At 33.7% G+C, this 27,494-nt stretch overlaps 2 protein-coding genes across 6 annotated transcripts in view; both read left to right on the plus strand.

Moving 5' to 3' along the window:
- On the plus strand, positions 1–22,828 carry LOC116344928 (MICAL-like protein 1). The gene is made up of 4 exons (XM_031773791.1): positions 1–146; positions 1,508–1,692; positions 14,229–14,290; positions 22,367–22,828. The coding sequence occupies exons 1-4, from the start codon at positions 1–3 to the stop codon at positions 22,826–22,828; spliced, it is 855 nt and encodes a 284-aa protein (XP_031629651.1).
- The window catches only part of LOC116344827 (general transcriptional corepressor trfA), a 29,884-nt gene continuing 4,026 nt past the window's right edge, over positions 1,637–27,494 (plus strand). The window contains exons 1-5 of one of the 5 annotated variants that reach the window (XM_031773606.1): positions 1,637–1,692; positions 14,229–14,290; positions 24,127–24,365; positions 24,526–26,663; positions 26,814–26,912. In XM_031773606.1, the coding sequence (XP_031629466.1) occupies positions 24,526–26,663; positions 26,814–26,912 (2,237 nt within the window). In that variant the 5' untranslated portion in view covers positions 1,637–1,692; positions 14,229–14,290; positions 24,127–24,365. Of the gene's footprint in view, positions 1,693–14,228; positions 14,291–17,790; positions 17,895–17,970; positions 18,063–21,857; positions 22,093–22,856; positions 23,048–24,126; positions 24,366–24,525; positions 26,664–26,813; positions 26,913–27,494 lie in introns of those variants that run through there. The other 4 variants (XM_031773607.1, XM_031773609.1, XM_031773610.1 and 1 more) reach the window with 4 other exon arrangements.

The raw sequence follows: 27,494 nt of genomic DNA on the forward strand, positions 1-27,494 counted from the left end.
ATGAATCGAGGAACAAAAGGTCTTGAGATGTGGTGCCGTCGTCAAATTGAAGGCTACCCTGGTATTGTTATCCACAACATGACTACGTCGTGGAAGGACGGTATGGCATTCTGTGCCCTGGTTCACCACTTTCGACCAGATTTAATGTAAGTACTTTCGATTATTGTCGAATTGAGTGCTGTGTCGTTGTTGTCGTTGTTGTTGTTTTTGTTTCATTCTTGAAAATTGAATAAATTCAACGAACGGTAAAAAACGAATGCTGAGCCACAATTAAAGTTTGGATGTTATGAATGACTAAATCGCCGACTAAAATTGGAATATATTAAAATGCCATAAAACGCACCTCTCAACATGAAATATAGGCACTTAAACAGGCTGACAATCAGTTCCACAACAATAGAGAGACAGGGCAATAAACCTGACCACGCACACGCATCATTCTGTTCGCATTTGATCAAAAGCACGATTTATTAGATTTTAATTTGACAAAGTATGAATGTGTGCGCGTACGCATATGGTGCCGAGCTGAGTGAATGGAATTTGTTGAGAAGTCTACAATTTAATGGAAATTTAATGATCAAAATGAGACTTTGTACAAAGACGGAAATCATGAAAATGTGGGTGATGGATTTTCAGTCTATAATGATAATCTTTTGACATATAAACCGAACAACAAAAACATTAATGTGGTTATTGTAATATGTCATCGTGAAAAAGGTGTGCTTTCTTATGTTACCGGCGTAAAAACTCTCTTGATGTACTACATTTTTTGTATGCTCGAAAGTAACATATATTTTTTTCCCCGTTTAAATGTTTCGATAGCCTCAAGCCAGAAAAATGAGCACTTGGAATAATTTCTGTGCTCATATATTTTCCCTTAATTCGATTGAGCTGGATGCGTGAGCTCTATGATTAAAATGAATCTAATTCGTGCTTACATGCATGGTTATAATTGGTCGATCGACATGATTATACCTCTCCTATTCAAATATGCATGTAATTAGAGCAACTTGTAGAAAGTTGATTGTTATTTTGCAATCGTTATTCGACCTACTGATGTATTGCTTGCCTATTCCAATTTGTCGTAGGTCCAGCGGTGCTATGAAACTGTGTTCACGATCATAAACTCATATTACAATGACATCTACTCAAATTTCTTCTATACGAACATAAAATGCTATAAATTATCGCACACTGTGTCAATATCACGGTCATTTCTCCATTGTCTCAACTCAACTAATACCGAAAATTTTTCAAACAAGTTAAAATTAATAAAAAAAATTTACGGCAGCAAAAACAATAAACACATATGCATGCTTTTAATTTGACTTAATAAATCTTTGTATTCAACATATATTCAACTTTGTATTCAACTAATAATAATCTAACTGTAAAAGTTGTGATGAATTTTTGATGAATAAACATAAAATAATAATTCCAGATTCTTTTTGAGATTTATTAAAAAATACATGTTTTTTTCTTCTGTCTTTGTAATCCGAATTTACAGTGATTTTGATAAATTGAACAAAGCCGATGTTTACTATAACAATGAGTTGGCATTCACAATGGCCGAAAAGCACCTTGGTATTCCTGCTTTGCTAGATGCAGCTGATATGGCGATGTATGATGTCCCCGACAGACTCTCGATTCTAACATATTTGTCGCAGTACTATCAACGATTTGCATCACAGGGTAAGTGATAGTCATAACATCTAATTTGTTTGTTCCCTTCAAGGAAGTAATTTCGCAACAAAAGAAATGTCGCAAATCACAATTACAACGAGATATAATTACGGTTTGCTGTGACACACGCTGTGAGTGTTATTCGCTCACTTGTGTCAATCATATCAACGTTCATGCCGTCACATTTTAATTCTGTGCGTATCAGTTTATGACTTTGCTCTTTGATCTTTTTCTGTCATAAACTACACGATAACTTGTTGGTGAAGTTGGTGTGCTTTATGTAGTGTTAAAATGACGTAGTGTCTCTCAATAACGACGTCTGTTGATTTTCATGAAGTGTTTTTTTTCTCTCTCTCTCTCTGTCTCTCCATTTTCACAACGTGCACTTACACACTTATTTCATATTCGTGTAATTAAACAACTAAAAATATGTGGTTGTGCCATAGTTTTAGAATGATATTTATTTTTACATAATTTGCATGCAATGTCAAAGACCTGAATTTTCAATTACACTGCATGGAATTATGATGTCAGAAACTAACAGTAAATATATCAAATAAAAAGTTGCCGCGACACCAAACCAAGTGTATGTTCTGTTTTCTGATGACTTCTTGTTGGTCGATTTCGAAAATGAGAGAATGGAAAGCTGTACGTTGAGACAATATAAATGAGCTACTTGCGTTTGTTTGCCGGCTGATTGTGCCAAAGACTTGAACCAATTGCCATAATTTGTTTTCCAATTACTACCCGTCGTTTATTGCATCTAATTTTTATTGTTAACGCAATCTCGTACAATGTCTGAATTTCTCGGTCTAATGGACACCAAAATGAATATACACTAACTCACACACACGCATGAGCACAATTCAGCTCATTTTGATCTACAAAAAGCATCGAGAGACGATACACATTCAAGCTGCGCAAGCTGTGCGCGCTTTTTTTTGCTTGCTCAAATAAATGGACTTGCCATGTTTCGAGAGTGTTGTACATTCATGCGCGGCAAGTGACAATAATAACAATCATCATCGACGACACAGGCACTAAAATGCTCCATGTATGAATAAAAAAAGCGATCTACAAGCAAATGCAGCAAGCATAAGAGAGATATATACTCAAATGACCACGGTCGTCAACACCAATATAAGAAATAAATTTTAATTAAAATAACTCGAACTATTAAATGTGTTCGCTATCTAAAATCAGACACGAGTGATGTTGTGTTTATTCAGTTGTGTCCCGTGATAATGTTTTTGTATGTTTTGTTTTTTTTTCGGTCTCTCGCTCGTTTCAGACCGAATGTGTAATTGTGTCGTGATAATTATTTATACACAAGTCAAAAAGAGAAAAGACTTAACGTTAAAATTGCATGTGCATTGTGTGCAACTACTCAACGATGCAATCGCACACAATCCACAAGATAGCTTAAGCGATTTCTCCTCAATGATTTTTGTTTTGCTTCTGCTGGATTCTGTACTACATAAATGAAAACACGGCACATAAATCAATTCCAGTGCCTATGATAATACCACAATAATGTTATATGACTCATAAGATGATTCTTAGAGTATATATGTACGAAAAAATACATACGAACAAATCATAAATAAAAGCGTCATACACACTGAATGAAATGCAAGTGTTAAAAGCACTGCGATCGCACAGCCACAACCACAAATGGCCAAACAATATAGAATGGAACTGAAAATAAGAAATCTATGATGGTAATAACTACAATAATCGTTATCACGTAAACATCAAACACCTTCAAATGGCTTTATCGTGATGTGTGCGCGCGGCGCGAAGCACACCAATGCAGCCGATGATGATGATTTCGTTGCTGCTTCTATTCACATTTTTCATCGGTGCGCCGTGCGCACACTGCTTTGCATTGATGGCCATTTTTTTCTGATGGCTTTCTTTTGCCATTTCCGTCTATCTAAGCAATTTATAAGTGCAATTACAAAACTGCGTCAAAAGGCTTGATCTTTTATCGAATGAATGAACACAATGATTCGTCTTGGCAAACACACAGAGAAAAACCGTTTCTCCATTAGTAAGCACCCATCATGCAAAGATTTCATCTGCAAGTTTCATTTCTCTGTTTCGATCGCCTTTTTTCGTGTTTTCGTCCGAAAAAAGAAGAATGAAATATTCAACTGGATTGTGGTTGAAACTGTTTTCAATTTAAACGAATATGAAATTGTTTCCACCAATATTTTGTTTCACTGCAGAATGACTCAATCAAGAGAAACAACTCATATTATATACTGAATGAATGTAGAAATTAGCACGATGGGTCAACAAACTTTTGATTTTCATACGCTGCACACACTGATGCCGTAGATCCATCATTGTTTGTCTTTTTTTCCTTTCTGCGATGTGTATTCAACGGAAATGACACAAAATCTATACAAATGCTGTTGATTTAGACTTGAAAGCATGAAAACATTGAACACCGTGCATCAATACAACACGTGCTACATTAAAAGCAATTTGTTGTGTCTTTCTGCATAATTAGAGCCATTTCCTATTTGCAACGCTAGTTTAATGATTCATTTTAAAAGTGTTTACAAAATGATCTTACATTGCGAAAAATTGGGTTTCAAGAAAAAGAAGAAGCAGAAAAAAAACCAATGAACATTAATTACCATAATGAAACTGAACTGCTAACCGCAACTAATAAAAATGTAAATTTCTCAAAGGAGAAAGGTATAATATCAATCATATTAATATTGAAAAAAATATGAAATACGTTTAAAATGGAATGCAAATGACTGAAACTACACGATATTTATTGAGTGCTAGTTAAAGTGATAAGAGTCGATTAAATCATTTTACGCGAAGTTCCGTTCATCTATACGTTGACGTGGATTTTAAAATTGATTTAAGTGATCGGCAAACGGTCGGTTGTTTGTAGGCTGTTTAAGACAAGTAGGTCAGCTGACCAAAACATTTGGAAGGTGCTCGGAAACTGAACAGTTTTGTATCATAATAGTAAAATGGTAAAAATAACGATCATATAAACAATTTAAATTGCTCTTTCAACGGCTGAGTTAGATATCTTCACCTATAGGCGCGAAGGTGCACTTCGTTAGGAAAACCAAATTTTATGACTTATATACATTAAAAAACGTGATATTTGTGGAAATAATCGATTTCGGTTTTCAATGGGTCATCATTTTCTACCAGCATGCTGAAACAATGGCCTCATCTAACTGAATGGCAACTTAAAACGGTTAAAGAGTTAATTTGCTTTTTTCGATGTTGTTTCTTTTGTTGCGAAAATGACCACGATCGCAAACACAAAGAACACATTTTCACATGTTTTCTCCACCCCATGCTATTTGAAGCATGTTGCGAACAGAATTTATTGATAACTCTTGGCTGACCCGCTTATTTATATCAAGTGGAAAGAGATTGTTTACATTCATTTTATCTCATGCAGTTTATACGTGATATGTACAGGCAGAGACTCTTACTCTCACAAAATTATTATAGTGGTACATCAATGTTTCTGTTCAAACAGACGCTAAATAAACATCATGTTTTCACATTAAACTCTTGACACATTTCTGAAATGATGCAAAGAGAATGAAAATATAATAAAAAATGTTTCAATTGAATTCCCAATTGAATTATCATCGAAACAAAAAAGAAAATAAAACGATCGAATATGTAAATAGTGGATAAAAAATTAAACATAATTCAATCAACTGCTATTCAATTATTATTATTCGAAGCTAAAATTGTAGAATCAATGGTCTGTGTAAATGTCCTGAGCAAGCGGGGTTGGCGTATATGAGATTGGGAACTTTTTTATGCGAACGCAACTGATCAGCGCCACCTCACATTAGTTCGAATTAGATCGAAAAACTGAATTTAATTCTGTAGCATTGAAATGAAAAAGAGAAAAAATAACAACAATAGCACGGCCACACAGAGCTGTACATCTATGCGTGCTGATGTATACATACACATATACGCTTTCTTCATTCTTTCATTCCATTGTTATACGTATATCACTGGTCAACAGATCTATGTAGCCATGTTACTGTTGTTGTTTTTTTTCTCTTTTTGTAACTAATGGGAGTTCAACTATGGAATACAAGATGGCACAGATGAGGGGAATTCGCATTTTGTCTCTTCATAGGCTTAGCCGGTTGGTCCTGAGAAAGTAAATTTAAACGATTTTGCTTTATGTAGCTTTTTTCCAAAAAAAGCGTAAATATTGTATAGCCATTTCTAGTGCTTACATTCATTTTAAGTTTTGACCTGCATCGTACATACATTTTCGTGTATCGTTTCTCTCTTTTGCACGCGTGCTCTTGCTCATTTCGGTTTCCTCTCGATTTAATCATAATCGAAACAAAAAGCATACAGAGCCCAGTTCTTTTATGGGTTCGTTTTTTGCTTTTGGTTTTTATTTTTGTTTCGTTATTTTTAATTGCAATCGGTATTCGTTGATTTACAGTTTCTCTGGTCATTGCACTTGCAAAGTGAATATATACATGTTGATACACATAATACTATACCGTACAGCCGCATATGTGTGCCTCACTTCATAGTGGGTATGCCAAACAGTTACTATTAAAATTGAGTCGAGTAATAGTTTCGTTTTCTGTTCAATGCAATTCACCGCCAGCATAAAGTGTTTGCCTTTAAATAATGTTGAACTCACTTCTAATTCTCTTGCGATGATTGCTTGTTTCTTTTTTTTTCTTCGTTGCATTTTCTATGCGGTCACTCAAATAATCGATTTACATGCAGTTTTTCCACGATTTAACATTCAGACGGAGATAAACTTAAGACAAATAGCGAATTGTATATCATATGTGTGTAGAGAGAGAGAGAGAAAAAAAAGAAACCCAATGAACTGGCTTAATATGTATATTTTAAACACGGTGATATGTTAGTCAGTTGCGAATATGTTTTTGATTTAAATTGCAATTGAATTTAATCGTTGTTTTTGCTTTGCGAAAATCTATGCAAAGGCAAACTAACATTCAATTGTCATAGGTATTTAAAATGTTCAATGTTGTTATATTAATAACGAACAGACAGACAAAAATAATCGATATATCGCTTTTGTATCCGACTTTGAACTTGCATGTGCACATACGGGCAATCGATTGAACCACATATTTCATATTAATGGAAATTAGTGAAAGTTTTGATCGAAACATTCAGCCGCCGCTGTACAGTGCGCACCATTCTGTTTGCATCAGTCGATTCAATTGAATTACGCAGAAAATGAAGTTGTCTCGTAATTCAGTTTCAAACGTATGGTCTCCAACATCGATAACATTCATCAATTTATATTCGATGAATCTTTTAACCAGTATTACGATCAATGTGAACATTCAATTCGTCTTAATGTTCGTATATGCAATATTTTCATTTTCGTTTCGCAAGAGATAGTATTCGCTGAATCGATACTATGTTACACCGCAAAAAAAGGTGAAATGTCATAGATGTGAAATGCGTCCTTCGGTGAATGAGGTTCAAAACAAATAAAACACATCTTTGGGCCTAAACTCAAGAGTCATTCTTCATTTAATGCTAGAGTTGAAAGAGAGTGTGTGTGTTAGAGTGAGAGAGAGGAAGAGAAAAAGATTGAACCGATAAAAAAGTAACCGAGCATGAAAGCATACATTTCCTGTATCAATTTATATCGATCTTTAGCCGTGTAGCGTATATCAAGGAGACGTGATACACGGACGAGAAAGTTGAATAAAAAAGATGAGATAATTCAATGGTGTACCGACAACAAAATCATACACATGTGCATACTTCATTGGCGATTTATAACATCATTGTGGAAATATACAAAAATTATAACTGTTCAGTTCAAATTACAAAGGTGCAAATAAAAAAATGTATTTTTTTTTACTTTTAATTGAAAACAGTTACATTTTTATGAGAATTGTTTCTCAAACATCTCCCGAACGTATCGAAAAAAAATTGTCGCAATTTTAGTCTGTCCAACACACAACTATTGGTAGATGGACAGGGGACATTTATAAAACTTTCCGAAATAAAACATAAAAGTTAACTGTGACGATTGCAATCTTATCATTCTTCAGTTTTTAGAAAGGAAATGGAAAGAAAAAGTTAAAAAAAAAAACTAAATAGTGATGTCAGAGAAAATGAATTTCTCATATTTATTCTGCCATTCATCAGAGAATAAGTCCCTAGGGAGTTAAAAACTATGCCAAAAAAGACACATGAAATACACTCGTATACAAACGAAATCGAAAATAAGCAAAGGTAAGTTTTACTTTCGATCCCAAAAACTCTCTCTTTCATTTAAAGCTTCGTTCTCGTTTTTTGTACAATTTGTGAATCGATGCTTATTTATTTTAGTGCTCCCACACGCAAACACTCTCGACATTGCTATATGTGCGATATGCACTGGGACTCCCTGCTGACATTTCTCTCTTATGCAGCAACGAACAATGACCGCAAACTGCAGCGAAAGCTGCAAGCACAAAATTGAATAAATCACAAATACGAAGATTGTACACGTATCGAATGAAGTGCATAGGAAATCGCATAAACACGATTATTGTACAAACCGTGATCTGTGGTATTCTATGTTCGAATGGTTCGAGACAGACTCTATTTCTGATCGGTTTCTCTTTCTCTCTCTCTCTCTCTCTCTCTCTCTATTTTTATTCAGTTGGCATGCAAACATCTACTCAATAATTGCATACGTTCTTTTCATTTACTGCCTTCATATCATTTGAATAAGCAATTGACAACCTTCAAATTTGTTCTATATCAAAATGCTATTGGCCACATTTTCACCTATTTCTAACTGAGTCGAACTAGTTTAAAGAAAAAACGAACTAGATTTTTTTATTCTGAATAAAACCTCTTTCAAATACCCTTTACAATTCGAAAAGTTCTTTACATAACGAAATAAACGCAGTCACCGATTTCTATGAGCCCGGCGACTTTCGAAAGATACACAACAGAAATGCGATTATCACACTCGCTTTATAATCATTTTGTCAGATGAAGAGTGGAAAAACATTGCCTGAACTTAGTATTTTGTTATTTGCCGTTCGCATTTCAATTCATGGATTCTGTTTCGTAACATTTTTCATGTAGGATGCATCTGAATGTATCTCGTGCAAGAAAATGAATGTTCGTTGTATTTTACGAGATTCACATTCGTTTCATATGTCAAGAGGCGAAAATGTAAGCTTTGAAAACGAATAAAACCAACAAGATGCTTAGTTAGTTAACACCATTTACAAAACATCTTACAAAATGTGAATTGTTCTGCCATATTTCATCGAATCGTACGCTCGTAATGTTCACATCGTACTACAAATGTAACTAAGTGAATCACACAACGAAATTCCAGTGCTATTTTTCACTTTGTTTTCTTTTTTTATAGTTTATTCCCTTCGCGTTGAGCTCAATTTAGCATTGCAGCGCCTTTCAGTCTTAAATTTTGCATTAATTTATATCGAACTGTCACCACTGTTGAGAGGGAGAGAGAGAGAGAGAAACAGGAGATTTCAAAATTTAATGAATCGAAAATTATAAACGAAATTTATTCTTAAGGTTCGGGAAAGTTTTTTAGTTCATCTATTTTCGGCAATTACGAAATTCACATCAAATGCGAAAGTAAAAATATATTTCTAAATTTTAAATGTGCTAAATAAGTTATTTCAAGTGTTAAGCTTGATCTAAACACTGCAATTAAATCATGACGACTTTGATCTCGATTCGAATCGAATAGGAGATAAAACAAAATCCAGCTCAATCACATGTAAAAATGTTGTAACAAATCGAATATGGTTGTATCGTAAGATAGTTATTATTAAGTTTACAACACAAGTGTAGAACAAATAAGCAATCGGAATTTTATGGAAAGTCAATATATTCGGTGGTAGATGGGAAGTGTACATTAAAATTGCAATCGTTTTTCCGATAAATCTTCACGGTAATTCTAAAAACAGAGTTGAAATGTATATACATCCAACAAATAATTAAATCACGTTTAATGACCACTATAACAACAAAATTATTGCGAGATAAACTTCGGGAAAGTATTCAGAGAGGGGGAGAGAGAGAGAGAAAGAGAAGAAAAACTCAACACAGTGGATTATTTAAAAGAGGCAGTCAAGTCGAAATGCATAGGCTGCTGGTTATGGCTATATATGTGTACATTAACATCGCAGCATAGCTCAACACGTGAATGCAGTGCATTTTGCCTTCAATTTTTTTGCCGTTTGTCTATATGGTGCAATAACCCACCGAACAAGACAACAAAACCATAAATGCAGGTGTTTTCACGTCGCGAGGCATGCATGATTGCATATATAGTCGCTAGGCAGGTTGGTTTGCAAAATAGGCAAAAATCTAGAAAATGAACGAAAAAAAAACTGAACACGAACGGAGAAAAAAATGTAAATGCGTTCGAATGATCATTTACATTCAATTCGTTGACGAGACAAAACCAAAAGCCACTACACTAAAAAAGCAAATGCTTCATTTTTCTTGATCTGTCTTTGTGTTCCTTTTTTTGCTTCTCACAGCCGATTTACGATCTACAGCATGTTTTATGCCTTTCAGTCATGACTACAAGTATCAATATATTATAAGGCCCGGTCGAGGGGATATGGCCAATAGATATCTAAAAATGATTAACATTGCACTAATAGACAGACATTCACCACAGCCACGATCTGTTCCGGTTTTACACGGCACGATGTAGTTATTGCCAAAAAAATACAGTTTGCTTTTCAAGTAATTTTCTTCGTGAACTCTTTTTTATCTATATACACTTGCTTGTAAAACCACTGGCCACGGAGGAAGGCAAGAAGAGAAAAAAATAGTGAAACTATTATAGAAAATGTTTAAGCAATGATACACTTTATATATATCATAGTCATGCACGCTGTCGACCTACATCGAAAAATTATTATGAGATCTTTATTTTCTTCTTGACAATTGTTTTTAATAAAGCAACTGCTTGTAATTCATTAAAATATATAAATGGCAAACAATTCAATAAAATCGACCTTAACCAGTGATGCGAGAAAAGTTCATTCAAAATTGGTCCAACCAAAGTTGGTCTCTCTCGCTTGCCACGAGAATAAATAATAAAAAACAAACGTAACATTAACTCTAATCAAAAAATCTATGTTACGAGCAATTGAAAATATGTAGATGTTGTTACAAAAAGAATTGAAATCAAAATCAATTACTATTTTATCTTTGCCGCCATTGCATATCTGTTATGGAAACCATTTATTTCTGTGTCTCGATTTAAACTAGCATTGAGATGTATCGATATCGATAGCGATATTTACTTTTGTTTTGTTCTCCAATTGCCTACAACTGCATTCAATGAAAATTGGGTTATGATATTGTATTAATGGTGAACATGTTCGAAAATTATTATATAACATTCTATTCATGCATTTTATTTTTTTCAATTGCAATGATGTCTTACAAGAAGCAAGCCATTTTTGCGGCCATCTCAACTGAAACTGTCAGCGTAATATCTGTTGTATACCATTAAATTGTTTACTTTTTTTTATATTCAATGTAATTTTATTTGAGGCTTAAAGATTTCCTGAATTTTTTTGAGTGTATTCAACTTCGGTACCTGAAGTCGAGTAAGAAAACGAAACGCAAAAGAGACACATGCATCAGACATGCCAATAGAAAGAAACAAACCTCGAGCATGTTTGCGACTTGCTGTTTCACTTCGCATACCATACATACACATGCCGTACGAATGCATAGAAAACTTGCATCGCAATTATACATCGCGTATTATATTCGCGGTGTGTGTGAATGTGGAAATGTTGCCGTTGTGGCTAGCATTTTGCATGTTATGGTTTTAGTCACTATCACTAGAGTGTCGCGACACACGCGCGTCTCATGTTTTCAGCATTATTTCCACCGTGGTGCAATGTTTTAATAGGCCATAAAAATAAAATTGAAAACCAGCATTAAAAACTTCGATTTTCAATAAAATATCATTTAGAAGTTCCCTTCGTACACATTTTTGTTTTCATCGGCTTACATTATTATTGAGTGTTGTATTGCCTGTTGCATGATGCCCGTGCATTGCATTCTATGCAGCCTGGCTCTTTATTTCGATGAAAACTTTACTGCCCAATTTCAACATGAAATACCAGAAAATATGGCAATTTAAGTTTTCCTTTGAACCTCATTAAAGATGTAATTATTATACACACATAGGGAGAGAGATAGAGATAGAAAAAAGAGCAAAAATCGTATAGAAAATAATTGCAAGCTATTTTGATGAAGGTATGCAAATCAACGGTAATTCCAACATAAAAATGTTAACAGTGTCGAAATGCATGACGGCTGACCCAAGATATGTGGTTAGAAATATATTTTTCTTACGTTCGTTAAGTTGTGTTACGTTGACTTATTCAAGACCTGTGTATCTATATTTATGGCAAATTCTTGTTGAAAAGCGGTCCCTTTCTACAAGCAATTTTCGTAGAATTAGCTATTATAATTTGGACTGATCTAAATCAATCTTGTTCCATTTGCGATTCTGGCCACGTTCGAAATAGTAAAATACTCATTCGAATTTGTCTGCTAATCAGCATAAAATCAAGCGTATTCGATCGATCATGTTTGTTTATTTGGTTCTTTCAACAAAATAGATGCGCATTTATGCTGTTTGATATATCTGGGTCATCGCTTTTCAAAAAATCATTTCAATGAAACAAAGAGGATCACATAAATTTGAATATGCAGCACGACAGACCATTTCCACTCGAATTATATTCATGAAAGTCAGATATCAACTGATAGACATCGGCCCAACCATTATTGAATCACGATCACATCAAAACTCTTGAGCTATAATTTCAGCATCAATTTTTCTTAATTTAACCTATACTCTGAAGCAGTAGAGCCATATAATATCGGTCCCATTAGAATTTGAAGATATTCCGTTTTTTCAAAGAGTTGCCGATCAGATTTTTTTTCTCTTCAGTTTGTTGATGATAGTTAATTGAAACAGATTTTGATTGAACCTCAAATGGCTCCAATCATTAGAGCAACCAATCTATATCTCAATATTGAAAATGGGCAACCGCATAGAAGATGAAGAAGCTTTGTGATGAAACGAGTGTTGATATTTTTGCTTCTTTTTTGAACACATTCCATAATTATAGTTGATTGATTGGCCAGTTGTTATTCTGGTCGTTCGACTGAATGAATTTGCAGAAAGACGATTTATTTAAAAAATAATCAAGACATTAACGAACAAAGTACCACTTGAAATGAATGCGACTGAATGAAGGAAGAGAAATAATGTAAACTACTCCATTTATTATCAATAATAAATATAGCTATCGCCTATGAAATATGGAACAGACTCGAAACGATTCTTTGGAGAGTGAAAAAAAATGAGTAAAATAAATCATAAACAATAAACATAAATTACCATGTTTACTTATGATATTGCTTCGAATGAAATTGAACAAATCGTATCAAGAGTTGACATACATACAAACAAATCGAATCAATTCTCGAGTCTTATATCCATCAGTATAGCGCCAAGTGAATAGACCAATAAATTTAATTGATTTGGTCTAGTATAAAAGACGTAAATATATAAAATTTCAATCGTTAAATATGCCGACACAATTTTCAATGGACGATCTAATTTTCAATGCATTTTCCGAAAATAGGACAATGAATTCTAATTAAAGTCGAAAACCCATTAACGCCTTGCAACAAACCTTTTCTTCTTTTCGTTTAAAGCAACAAATCGCTTTGACTGCGATACGGTAATGGATCAGCCGTCGAACAATAAAAACCGTTTATGTCATTCTCGCTTCGCCGGATACATGTAGTGGTGTGTATATAAAATTTCCGTCAATACACTGATAGTTTTGAAAAACATTTTTGCACTCGGTACAATGCCCAACCATATATTTTTTTTCTTATGGAAACAAGAAAGAACTTTGAAATATTGTGTCAACACAAACATCATTATAATTTTCATTCATTTTGAATATTTATGCAAATGAATTCGGTCCATTCGAATCAATTTGTACTATTATGCATGTTCATTTTGTATGTGCAATATTTAGAACAGCATTAACTGTATCCAAACGTTTTTTGAATGCGATGTGGTGTGTGCGCTCCATTATATCGATTGGTGTTAATAACTTATAACATGTTCATTGTTTCAAATGACAGCAAACAATATTGCATACACAAATGACTTGCTTAAATAAGTGCACTTGGATGAATTGCGGTCTCGTTTTTTTTGTTGCTGCTCAAAACCAATATGTGAAAGTTTGCAATTATTTGAATAGATTTTGCTCTTTTACGCTATATTCATAATAAGAAAATGCTCGGAGAAAAACCATGGGCGTATGTTGGTTCAAATGAATTGAGTAAATAGGCAAAGTTTATAATTAACATGCAAATCAATGGGTTGGCATAGACAATTTTCGTTGAAAGTTAATTTCAGATTATTAAGATAATTCTCCAAGCTCATTTCGTTTCTCTTTTTTTCCTTTCAGAATCGAAAATTATCAAAGATAAATCAGCAACAATCTCGAGCACTACTCCTCCTCCACAAAAGGTATGTAAATCACACTGATCGGCATTATATTCATCTTCTAAATTATATTTCTTCCAAAGCTGGGGTCTTGGTTTAGAATATATCTTTTGGCATCTGTCATTTTACATCGGTATAATTAGTAGCTTTTTCAGATTTGTTCATCAATTTGATATGCTTGGAATAGTCATCAATTGCCTATTTATGGGTTTTATGCATTCAAATTATAAGCAACATCATCGCTTGTCATATTCAATAAAAAAAGAGTAGAAAGAAAACTGAGAAAAAAATGTCCACGCACATCGAGCGTTGACACGTTTGATTTTCAACAGAAAAACCATTTTATCAATCCCAAGTGAAATCGAAACTGGTTCTGCTCTAGTTCACAAACACCACACCAGTGAATCGACGTGTCGATGATAATTACGCCCATCAACCTGATTGTCACTTTGAATCAATCTTTTTTGTTTGTTTGTTAAAGTAAGAACACACATAAATTCGCCATAGATGACATTTATTATTTGAATTTGTATGAACTTCCGGTCGCCCTATGTAATTGAAATGAAAGCGCAAACTTTTTCTCTCTTTTTTATTATTCATTTTCATTTTGAATATAAAGTTGCAATTTATGGGAGAATCATATGGGAACGGAATTTGAATGGGACACTGTAATTGAACAGAAAAAAACAACAACAACGTTGTTGTGAATAATGTCATACGAAGAAACTTTCTATTCGGTGTGGCCCGATTATGACGCGACGTTTCGTATATCCATTGTGGGACACACTTATATATATGAATTCATAAATAACATAATATATAAATTGTACACTCGGCTTGGCCATCTAAATTGTGTTGAACTCGGCGTATGTGATGAATATTGAATATGTATAGTATAGAAAAGTCTCATAAAAACGCGATAAGATCAGGCCTGCGAACATTTTCGTGAAACTTAAAATTCAATAATGAAAAAAATAATACGAAACCACCTTTAAGACATGATATTCTGTGGCCCTTGAATTCAGATTTACCATATTTGATTGAATCGGAATATTTTTTTTTCGCTAACAAAATTATTCTGATTAATAATTGAAGTTGTGCACTTTAGCGGATTATTCAAATGAATTAAGGTGCTCCGCCGCGACAGATATCTGTTTGATGCATGATTGGATTTTTAGGTCTAAAGTCACGAGCAATAATGTCGTGGATTTTGTATGTGTGAATGAGGTGCTATTTAAATTTATATGCTGAGACACATTGTTGCAGCAATTCTCAAATGTTATTACATCACATCTTGTTTGTCAGATTATGAGAAAAAACACCAATATCATAGCCAGAAGGCTGGCGGTTTATTTTTCTTGATGAACATATTTACATTGTGGTTCATTGGATTGCGACCGATCATTTTTGTTTGATATAATTTGACAGTTAACATTATAAGAAGGTTTTTCGGTAGATAACTGATTATTATAGTGATTTTCAGTGGTCAACATTCGATTTGAATTTTCTCTCGTGTGCATTTAAACATTTAGATCAAGGTTCAATTTTATTTCACGGTTCGTTTGCAGTGCAGGTACATCCAATTTAATCCAATCTGAATTGACTTTGTATCACTTCCAACGATTATAAATGTGCCTTTAAGTCAACATAATTAGCTACAAATCTCAACTTACCCGTTAAATCGGAGGCTAACGATTGTTTTAAATTTGTTCAAAACGGTGTGCACCAAAGAGCAATCGTTTAACAAAACATTGCTTTCAAATTTGTATAAAATCCAAGGACGCCCTCCTATCCATTTGTTCTTTATATTTTACATTCTATCGTCATTTGGTATAGAAATAAGATTCTACTGTTAAGCACCGAAATCGAAACCATCGACTTAATGTTAAACGAACCTCTTTTGTGAATGTGAATTGAAAAACGATGGTTATTTGTGGTCTTTTAACAAATTAGAGACTCTTTATCATCCAATCCATATCTCTGGCAACTCATTTTCATCGATAAATTTTTTGTTGATGTTGTTGTTGAAAATGCCGAAGAAACCTGTAATCTAGTTGAAGAATTAATGACATGTTTCAACATGATCAACACAAACGCTGACAACATTTTTCTTGGAATAGAACCGCTAAAATTATCTTTTCTCCTAATATAATTTCTAAATTGTTATGATGGTCATAAAATACGATAGAATAGACGTTTTGCAACTATCTTACCATCGGCAGCGTCAATAGAAAAGTGGTCATTTTGTTACAAGCATTATTATGATTGCTAAAAAACAACACCACTAAACGACGATGGAACGTTAAGAAGATATACATACACACGGCGCAGTAGCAAAATTCATGTTCTTCTTAGTGAATTTTGCACAAGGTCGTATAGCAACGTCATTGCCTCTCACTCGCTTAAGCGATGTCGAAATTGTAGAATGCATAGAAATGCATGCACATTTTTCGCGATAAAATCAGCAGAAAAAAGAGAATCTATTGACATTAAACGTATAAGCCGATGGTATTGGATAGCATACAACGAGAGGAAAGTTATGCGACTTCACAAGCGACATCTATCGAAAAGCCAAACAAGCTGTGGAAAAAAGCTTTAACTTGATGCTTTCGAATGAATAAGTCAAAATAAACTGTTATAATTTAGATGAGTGGAATATTGTTTGAGCAAAAAATTGATCAGTATTGTTGAGCATTTTTCTGTTTGTATTGGTGTTACATTGTCAAGAGAGCATTGGCTCAATGCCCATTAAACAATGTTGTTGGTAATAGTATTGAGTGAATTTGAATACTTTATTATTTGAATATGTGCATAATTGCAAAGATAAACTGATTACGATTTGTTTCACTAAAAGTTCGAATTTTTTGACATAAATTTCTTCTTCTTGGAAATAATATCCATTTTAAAAATCGTAAATGTGTCCAAAACTCCTTTTGAATATTGACGCTCCACATTCTCGAGAATCGGAGTGAAATAATATATGCATGAGTAGTTGTGATTTAACAATCCATATCTCTTATAAAGCACTGAAAATATGGAGAAAAAAATGAAAACACTCAAATGCCAACGCAGAGTATGTGCAAACATCGAACACAAATACAACGCCGATGTTTTTGAATTGATTGAAATTCTAACCTATTTCAGTGTAGCACGAGCGGCATTACGAATAATGTGTGAAATAATATACATGTGACTATAGCATCCACATGTATTTTCATTGCGGGCAAATGCTTAAACATAGGCAATGATACTCAAGAATGTAAACTGCTCATTCGTTTCAACATGTATATATACAACTCAATACAAACATCAACTTAAGTAGAAAGAAGAAGAAGAAAAAAAATAATACCGACAATATAATCATCATGCTTATGTATTGATGTCTGATGTTTTCGTATGTATTCGTAATATCAACAATGTATTGCGATTCGATTTTGTTGTGCACAACATAACAAAAAGAGAATGTGTGTATATGAGTTGAAAAGAAGAAACAATTCGAATGAAAAAGACCACGGAATATTATCGTATATATCAGTTTGAAGCGAGCATTTCGATCTGTACGTGTACTTCAGTTTCGTTGTTTATTTTTCATCATTTATTTTGATGTTTCTTTGGAGAAAAGTTTATTGTAAATGAATTTTATTTTATTTTACTACTTAATTTTGTGATTTTCGGTTAGATTTTTAAGTTTTGTGCATATGTTTTCTGAATATTGATTATTTTCAACATCAAAGGGATACAAGTGACCAACGAGTTAATAATTGTTCATACGTTTTTGTTATTTTTGTTCGTTTCTGTAAGTAAATGGGTGAAAGACATGGATTAACATTTTATTTCAATATTGTAGTGAATGTATGCGATATACTATTGTTTTTAAGTCAACAACATTGCTGGCATATTTCAAAATTGTAACGATACAATTTACTCATGTTTGTGCATTGCTTGATGCATTATGAGTTGACGTGAAGGTATTAAAATCAGTGTGAAAACGATAAAAACAAACACCATTGCTATGTGAAATAAATGTCGGTGTATTCGTTGTGATGACGTTCTCATGCAAACGCAAATTATATGGTTTGCTACTTGCGCTCAATGTTATTTTAATCGTGCACAAGACATTTCGTTACATTTACATTATCTTCGATGATGATGATGATGATGATGTAATAATGCAATGTCGGTTTCATTGAAATTCAAACGCAAATGTCATTCTACAACATTCATTTTCTTAGCAATTGTGACGCAAGAGATGCACGAACGCGAACCATTTCGTTATTTTTAGTGAATCCGTAACGTGGTGGCAGCTGCTTTTTTTCGCAAAGAAAATCAATATTATCAGTCTAAGTCAAGCGAAACAAACTGAAAACTCCCTTATCTTGTGTTGCAATTATTATTGTATTGATTATATGAGTTAAAAAAAAGAATCCCAAAAACAAAAAACAAAAGTAGGACAATGTATTTACATTTGCAGTGAGTTGAAATTAAATGAATAATATCGTACTTATTTTCTCTAAGTAGCTATAACTCGAATATTTAATTAATTCGTTTGCAATTTAAATTCGATGTGGTTTCACAACGAATCAAACTCAAACAAGAGATTTTTTTAAATAATTCAGTTTTTTTCAATTACACTCAAATCAATTCAATAGCCATGAACTTGTTGCACACACATACATATTGTTCAAGCTGCACGCCAGTAGTTATTCACATGGAACGATCGTTCACCAATGAAATTCTGAAATTGCTCGTGCTGATGAATCATTATATTTGCAGTCATTAAAGCCAACTATCTAGCTGTTTTTTTTTGTTCGGTTTATTTTTATCGATGTTTTTACATTGCAAGCCACCGTGTGGTTGCTTTATATCTCTTTTCAGATCGTGACTGCGTCAACCATTTATCTTTTCGCTTTACTCACCATGAGACCATGCATTATAGAGAAACATTTGTTGGCATTTTCTCCTTCCATCGACCATTATTGGGCCTAATTTTCATGTTCGGGCTGAAAGGCTGCTCTGAATTCCAAGCAAATGACTAAAATTATAGTACATTCCGCATTGATTGCAGATTCAATTTGAAATATTAATCCATTGTATTTATGTTATTCCGTCTTCGACAATATTGATTTCTAAATGGTTTTGTGGCGATCGATGATTGCATCAACAATGAAATGAATCATTCAAAAGGCCACATTATTGTGTGATGTTTCAATTGCCACCGCTTCGAATACGGATGTAAAGTTTTTTTTTGCTATTCAAAATATAAATAGCATTATGAGACTTCTTAACACTCTTATCAACGTGTTTTGTAATTGCGGTCATGACAAATTCGAATCCGTTGTGGAACGGAAAACAAACATATAGAATTTTATTTAAAAACAAAATTATTTGAATCAGATGACTTCGAAAGTTGACATTTTATTTTTGTTATTTTTCATTCGTTCCGTTCGTTGTAGAATTTGTATGGTTGATTGTTTGGATCTCAGTAAGCTGGGCTATATACATTTGAAATATCTGTTATAAAAACACACACACATAAATACACATTTTTTATATGAAATCATCATAATTTATTCAGTATAATTAAACATGTATCTAAAAATATATGAAGCGCAGAGATAATACTATTGTTTTTTTTAACAAATTTCATTTTAAAGTGTTAATTGAGATAATAAAATTGAATCAAAATTATTATTACATATTTCGAAATTTTCTTTTTAATCACGAAGTAACTTGAGATTAGAAGCATTGGACAAAGAAATTCTACGTAAATCAGATTTGATCAGTGGCTTTCTACCTATAAAAAAATAGTACGAACACACTTCATATGGAGTGAAACTTTTCTCAGACGAGATTATGTGTGACTTTTCATTTTGACCTAGCATCATCTTCAATCCTATTAAAATGGCTAGCTAGAAGTCGGGTGGAATTTTTAATGAGAATCATCACGTATGATGAACTGTAAATTCCAAAATTAAAATCTGAATAGATTTCCGAACGATAACGTGGCCAGTGAACGTGAATGGCTATTTCATGCAAATTTCCTCTCGCAGATGATTGATATAGAGGTATAACAACCGATTGTTTCACTTACAACTTCAAAACAAACCTCAAACAATTACCATTCTTTATGCTGGCTATTTAACTTCGACTATAGACAAAACACAATTGATATGCATACTATATGCACAAGGCCTGTAAATTATGGAACGCTTTTAGTAAAAAATAGACACACATCTACGAAGATGAAAAGATAGACACACGAAATTGAAGTAATGCTTCTGGTGTGAACTCTGACGATTGTACTTGAACGAGTGAGCACATAAACAATAATATGAATAAAGCACTCAATTCCACGAAGTCCATATTTCCATTTTGCCAACGGTTCATTGATGTGTTTGCCGCGTTTTTTTTTTACTTCTCCCGTGCACGATCATACGTATTTTGAGCTCACATTCTTACTTTTGGAATTTTAAAGTTTTGCAACGTTACACCACTTTCTTAAGTGAATTTGATACTTGAACAATGACCGCGCAATTCTATATCTGAAACTGTGAGATGAATAGCGCCGTGGCCACTAATGAATCATAAAAAGAAAACAAAAACTAAAGTGTGTTTTCGTTTCCTGAGTTTGTTCATTTTCGGTGTGTGCGTGTGTGTGTGTGTGCGCGGGCAAACTCATGTTGGTATAGTCCGCTTGGGTGAAAACTTTGTATGTTTATTCACGTTCGGTTGTTTGTCGAAACGAAATGTTGCGAAGTCTGGAACAAAAAATCGTGTTATTGTTTTCTCAAATGGACCATTCTACGAAGTAACAAAATGACATCTCTTATTTCTTCGAATTTCCGAACCATTATAGAGTTGTTGTAAAATGTGTAAAACGTGTTTGCATACCCAACAGCACTGGGAACCTCGATCAATTGTCAACAAAACAAAAAAAAGTGTCCGCAAACAATGGCCTCATATCGATTTTCTTCCCGAACTTCGCTTTCCCACCTTAGAGAGTTCGTGTTATTATTGCCGTTACATTGTTTCGTATTTGATAATGAAATATCAACGTTTGAATTTCGGCATGCGAATGCTATCTCATTTGCATAGAGCGTGTATATGGGGTGTTTTACAAACATATCGACCGGTAAATGCTACCCAAAAGCACTGATAACGATCTGTGTGCGAAAACAAACAGTCGCACCGATATTTGACTTCTGGTAATTGCTGTTTATCTTACGTGTCTACAGCCCATTTCAATAGGATTCAAAGTGGTGGACTCTATAATAGAATAGGCACAATTGAATGTAACAATGTAAATTAATGCGTCGAATGGCATGGGATGATGAGCGACAATAAATCGCAATAGTTTTTTTTCGCTCAACCTCCGATGGAGTCAAAGGCTTTTTACTGGTGGAGCTTCTCTTGCATAAAAATTACATAGTTTTCTTCCACTTTGAATGATTAGCGCGACTCATAGACATTTCCCTTTAGCCCCATTGTATTTTCAAGTGCCAATTCATTATGTTCAACATTTTCTGTCATTTCCTCTCAGAACAATCACTGCAATTTCAACCAGATGAAACTTTGTATTTGATTTTTACAGAAATACTACGAGGAGTACTTTCGTTAAGCTGATACCAAAATGAGAATAGAAATATAGACGATAAGCACTGCGATATGATTTCATTTGTTTTATCCCACTACAAAATCGTTCTCATAACGATAGGAACTGTTTTTCTCCACTTTACCACTAAAATTGAAAACTTCACCCATCGAGTTATTATTTGCTTTCTTCGATAATGCCACACCATAAAACTTTTGTTTAGTATTAGTCTTAGGTAATTGCAATTGATTGTTCGATGATTGAATTTTACTATATATCAGTATTGCCCACCCATTGTTTTCTATGCGTTCCCTTGTTTGATTCTAATGAGAATGGTGTGACTGTTATTAATATTGGACCAAGAATGTAATTCTTCTTTTGAACGAAGAATGTTGGTTACATTTTCATTTCCAAAGTTGTTACATTGTATGATTTCTTAACCAGATGTTTATTATTAATAATTGACAATGACAATGACAATAACTAATTTTGTTATGATGTAACCAAAGGCGGAAAGTCCACAGCAAGCAAATAAATCAAATGACACCGCTAACAAAGCGACAACATCTGACAAAACAGCTGAGGAACAAAAACCATCGTCAACAGTCAATAAAGACTTAAATAGCACGAAAATTACTGGAGCAAATCAACAACCAAGTACCAAATCACAAAGCATTGCAAATAAATCAAAAGTGGCAACGAGCAAAAGTGAATTTTCGTCTGAAACGTCGAAAAAAAAGTCACCAACAAAGAATTCAAGCTCAACCTCATCGCCAAGAGGTCAACAAAAGAAAGCCAACCCAAAGGAAAATGCAAAAGGCATAAAGGCAACTACCGCAAAAAGTGGAAATGAAAAAACGAAAACATCGCCAAAGGCAACGGCAACCAAAGCAAAATCAAACACCAAAGTCAATTTAAATGACATCACCGAGAAAGTGAACGAAGTTTCAATCGCAGATACTGCACATTAAAAATAGATTTACATAGTTTCGTACGCACAAACTTTACTTCAAAATTACATAAGTTTGAGCTCATACCAAAAATAGTCACTTGTTTCAGTCGTCGCTTCTTAACTCAAATGCATTTCCTGTTCAACGAATTTCAAGTCATGAGCAGAAAATCAGTCAAAATTTCTATACGGATAGTAAAATAAACGCAAAATTAAGTGTCACTTCGCTTTACGATATTGGGTAAATAAAATAACTACGTTGCACTTAATGCAAAATCGATAATCGTTTGCGCAAAATACATAATAACACAATACCATTTTTCTATTTAATTTTGCAATCGACCCTATTTCGCAAAATGTAGTAATTTAGTATGCGAAAGGCTCATGAAATAGTAACGACTTCATGATATGCCGCATGATAAGCGAATACACCTAACAAAACTAGTTAAATTCCATTCTTTATCGTTGCTTTCTTTTTTTTATTTATTCACTCTTTATTGTTTCCTTTTTTAAATCATATTTTCGTGTCAAATGCATTTTAAGTCAAAATTGTGCATTACCTTCATCTTCTTCTATGTATTCATCGCTTCACATTTTTTTTAGTTAAATGTTGTTTTTAATATGCTCATTGGGACGTTTTTCACACTTACATTAGACGATAATGTCGAAAATGAGCCAAAACATCAACAATTGTTGCTTCATGATGCTGTCACTTCAAATAGTAAATAGATTGTTGTGGCACAAGTGAAAGTGTCACATATCATTTGAACTTCAGTTTGATGAAAACATTCGACAATGAAACATTTTTCGATGTGAGAAAAAAAAACCAGCGAAAAGAAAGTACTGGAAAGTTGAATGTTTAGACTATAAACCGTTAATTGTTATTATCTGGTATGTGGTCGACCTGTTGCATTTGTGCAAATAGGAATACGAACTCTATTTTGCCAGAAATGGATAATGAGGTGCTTGTCGACAAATGTAAAAAAATTATTCCATCCCACTCCGTTGACTTTGGTATCCGATTCATCAATCATTCCAAACGCCGTAATCAATGTCATTGTATTGTTGCTTCTATTAAATGCATTTTTAATGTCTCACCAGCCTTATACCGCAACGCATACAGTTTCACATTCATTCCGTTTATTTTTTTTTTGTATTTCATTAACTCTATTTCTAAGTGTGCTTTAACTTTTAAGTGTTCGTTTTATCGCTTGCTTTAAGTGTTTATGTTACGTTACTTGTTTTTGTACTATTTGACTTTTGCTAATTTATGTGCTCTTTCTATTTCTTTTTATTTGTATGCTGTTTTTTCGTGTAAAGGACGAAAAAAGTTTGGATATCATGGGTCAATATAAACCAGAAATATTCTGCTAGAAGCCTCATCAAGCATACATTTTGTGCAAATCACGCATACTATTTGAGTACGTTTTAAGTATATCCTAAGTTAAGTAATCGCAGCAAAATCAATCGAACAAAATCTCAAAACAACAATACAAAAACCGAACAAAGAGCCAACTCCCCGAATAATTGTATCTCATAATTTTAATCGATAAAAACAGGTAAACATCAATTCATTTTTGTTTTTCTTTTAATTATTCATCCGTTCATTGATTGCTTGTGCTTGATAAAGATACGGTTTCATAAAATTCTTATTAAAAAATAAAATCGATAAAAGAAAAACCAAACTAACGGATATTTCATATTATTATTATTTCGCAGATGGCACATATTGTGGGTGTTCCGAAACGTGAGCCTTGTAAGCACTGTGGCCTTCCAATATTTTTTGCAGAACGTTTAGCTATTGATGGGTCATTTTATCATCGAAAATGTTTGCGTTGCGCTCGTTGCTCCACTCAATTGACAGTTGGAAGTTTTTATGAAACGGAATCGGGCGCTTATGTTTGCGAAACGTGTCCGGATGAAGAGAAGAAAATGCAAATCGGCAACAACAATGGCGTTGAGCATTTTTCGGAACTGTCACCACAAGTGGCAGATGAGCATCGACAATCGTTCAGCGAAAAACTTGCCATGTTCCAATCGAATGGCAAAGGTTTACTACAGAAATCGCTTAGCGACGAAGAGAAATCGAAAAGTTTGAAGCGTCTCACTGAACTTTATTCGAAAAATTGTACACATGATGCAAATGATATCAAACAAACGATAAATGAAACTGACGATGTACAAATTGATGAACAGAATGATGACGATGGTGGTGGTGGTGGTGGCAGTGCTGCTGTTGCCGCTGAATTATCTACTTCTGAAAGTAGTGACGAAGAGGATGAAAAACCACCATCGTTACCAAAAACATTACCACCTAGTCTCAATCTGCCCACAATTGATGCTGCAAAGCCAAAACTACCACCGATCCCGTCAAAAGCAAACGTTCTCAATAAATTATATGGAAAAAATGTAATGGATAAAGTGCATCAAGACAATATAAAAATAGACGCGAGCACATCCAATCAAAAATTGCCAACGCAAACAATCACAGTACCATCAATAGACACAAATGAACAATCATCAAATATCGAACAACAACAAAATGACAACAACAGTGCGAATATTAAAGAAAATCACAAGGAAACGCCCAGCATTGGTGCATCAGTTTCACAGAATGAAGAAAAAGTGAACGGAATTGAAAGTAACCTCAATACAAATAACAGTTTGCCATTAGATGCATTAAACAGTTTAACTAATGTTACCAAAGAAAATGCTAAATTCATCGGGGCAAGCCAGCATAATAATGCTAACGTGCATCATTTAGAAGAAAACAAAAGAGATTCTAATGGCATTGACAATGATGACAACGACGACGACAATAGACACGTTGAACAAGGTACAACCGATACAAAAAATCTTAACCAGTTAGAACCGAATCTTTTTGCAATGGAAAACGAACGCGAAAATATCGTCGATGAAAAACAAGAACAGAAACAAGAACAAGTACAAACAGAGCAAAAAGAACATGAACCACAAAGTCTAAGTAGCAATGAATGCAATGAGAACATCGATGTTGATACGAATAACGATAATACAAACAATCTTGAAAGTATCACGAATATAAGAGCAAAGTCAATAAGTGATAATGATAGCCAGAATATGGTTCGTTCGCGTCTCAGTCAATTCGAGGCATTACTTCAATCGACAGAGAAAAAGCAAACACCACATTATTCACCTAGATTAAATCGAAGTTCAGCACTTGCAGAAAATGTAACGATGCAAAATGAGCAAAAGAAGTCAATTGAAGTCAATGACAAATTAAATGTTACAGATGCAACCGATGTAATTGTACAATCGAATGTAGAACTAGAACCACTCACACAATTCGCATTAAATGCTGACGATGAAAATATTGTCGTTAATTCAAATGCTGACTCAAGCAAAATATTGAATACATCTGAAATGAATGACATTGATATAAAAAGACCGGTTCCTCGTCAACGTGCTACATTAAATGTGCGCCTCGAAGAAGTTGCAAACAATCCTCATGCCGATAGTCCACCTACTCCATACAAACGAAAACAAAAGCCAACTACATCTGAATCGGAACCATTGGCCGATAAACATCAGATGGTCGAAGATAATTCGAATAATTTAGACAATGAACATAAAAGATTGCCAGACTGTTCGATGAATAGTGAAAACAATGTACACAAAAAAGATGAAACGAATTATCCAAATGGATTGAATCCGTTTGGTAGCGATGATGATGATGATGATGAAAAAGATGAACAAAATGATAGTAACGGTCAAGTGGTTCGAAAACGAAAAGAAAGCCTAAATCCATTTGATAGTGATGATGATGAAATCGAGTTGTTAAAAGAAACAACACCCAAAAAAATTCCATCTAATCACAGGTAAATAATCTTCAAGTACGCCACATTCATTATTTATTCATTCATCATGCTGTAATCAAATTTCAAAACGAGAATGGAGAAATTTAGCACCTTGTTTTATTTTATCAGCCATAATATGATTAAAATTTGTGTTTGTTATCGTGATTACAGAATTTCAACGAATCCATTTGGAAGTGACAGTGAAAATGAAACCGACACCGATTCTTTATCAGCTAAACGAACACCGGTACCAACGCCGCGTAAACCAATGTAAGTGAAATACATTTTTTTATTACCATATACATCTGCGATTGAATTTCCTTGTCTATCGTGAACTTTTGTTGTCTGTGTTCACTTAATATCTCCATAAATATAGGTGTATAATCTGAGCATCGGTCATATATTCGGAGCCCACGTCAATTGTTTAACCAAATGGTTTCTTTTTCAAAAAAAAAATAAAAATAAACATCCGATTGTCGTTTGTGTCTTGATCAATGCATATGTGTCTTTTGTTCATTGTACCCTCCACGTAGTCTGGATGTCTGTGACGATATGTACACGTCTTTTTTTTGAATGCCCACATATTTCGTAAGGACAAAAATCGTAAACATTCAATTTTGAGTTGATATAAATAAAAATGAAATGAAGTAAGAAATAGAAAAGGTTTCTATTGTTTCTTCAAACGTTGCTTTCATTCAACGTTATATTGGCCATAAAATTTGATATAAAAATGATAATTTACAGTTTATTTTTATCATAGTTCACGCGCGAATGAAAAAGAACATTTTCTAAAGGTGGCGTTTGTATGTTTTCTTCGCCAAAGGAGTGTGTTTGTTTGGCAAAACATTTCTT

This window comes from Contarinia nasturtii, unplaced genomic scaffold (genome assembly GCF_009176525.2).
Source record: "Contarinia nasturtii isolate CC-2019 unplaced genomic scaffold, AAFC_CNas_1.1 Cnas_scaffold_1182, whole genome shotgun sequence".
Lineage (NCBI taxonomy): Eukaryota > Metazoa > Arthropoda > Insecta > Diptera > Cecidomyiidae > Contarinia > Contarinia nasturtii.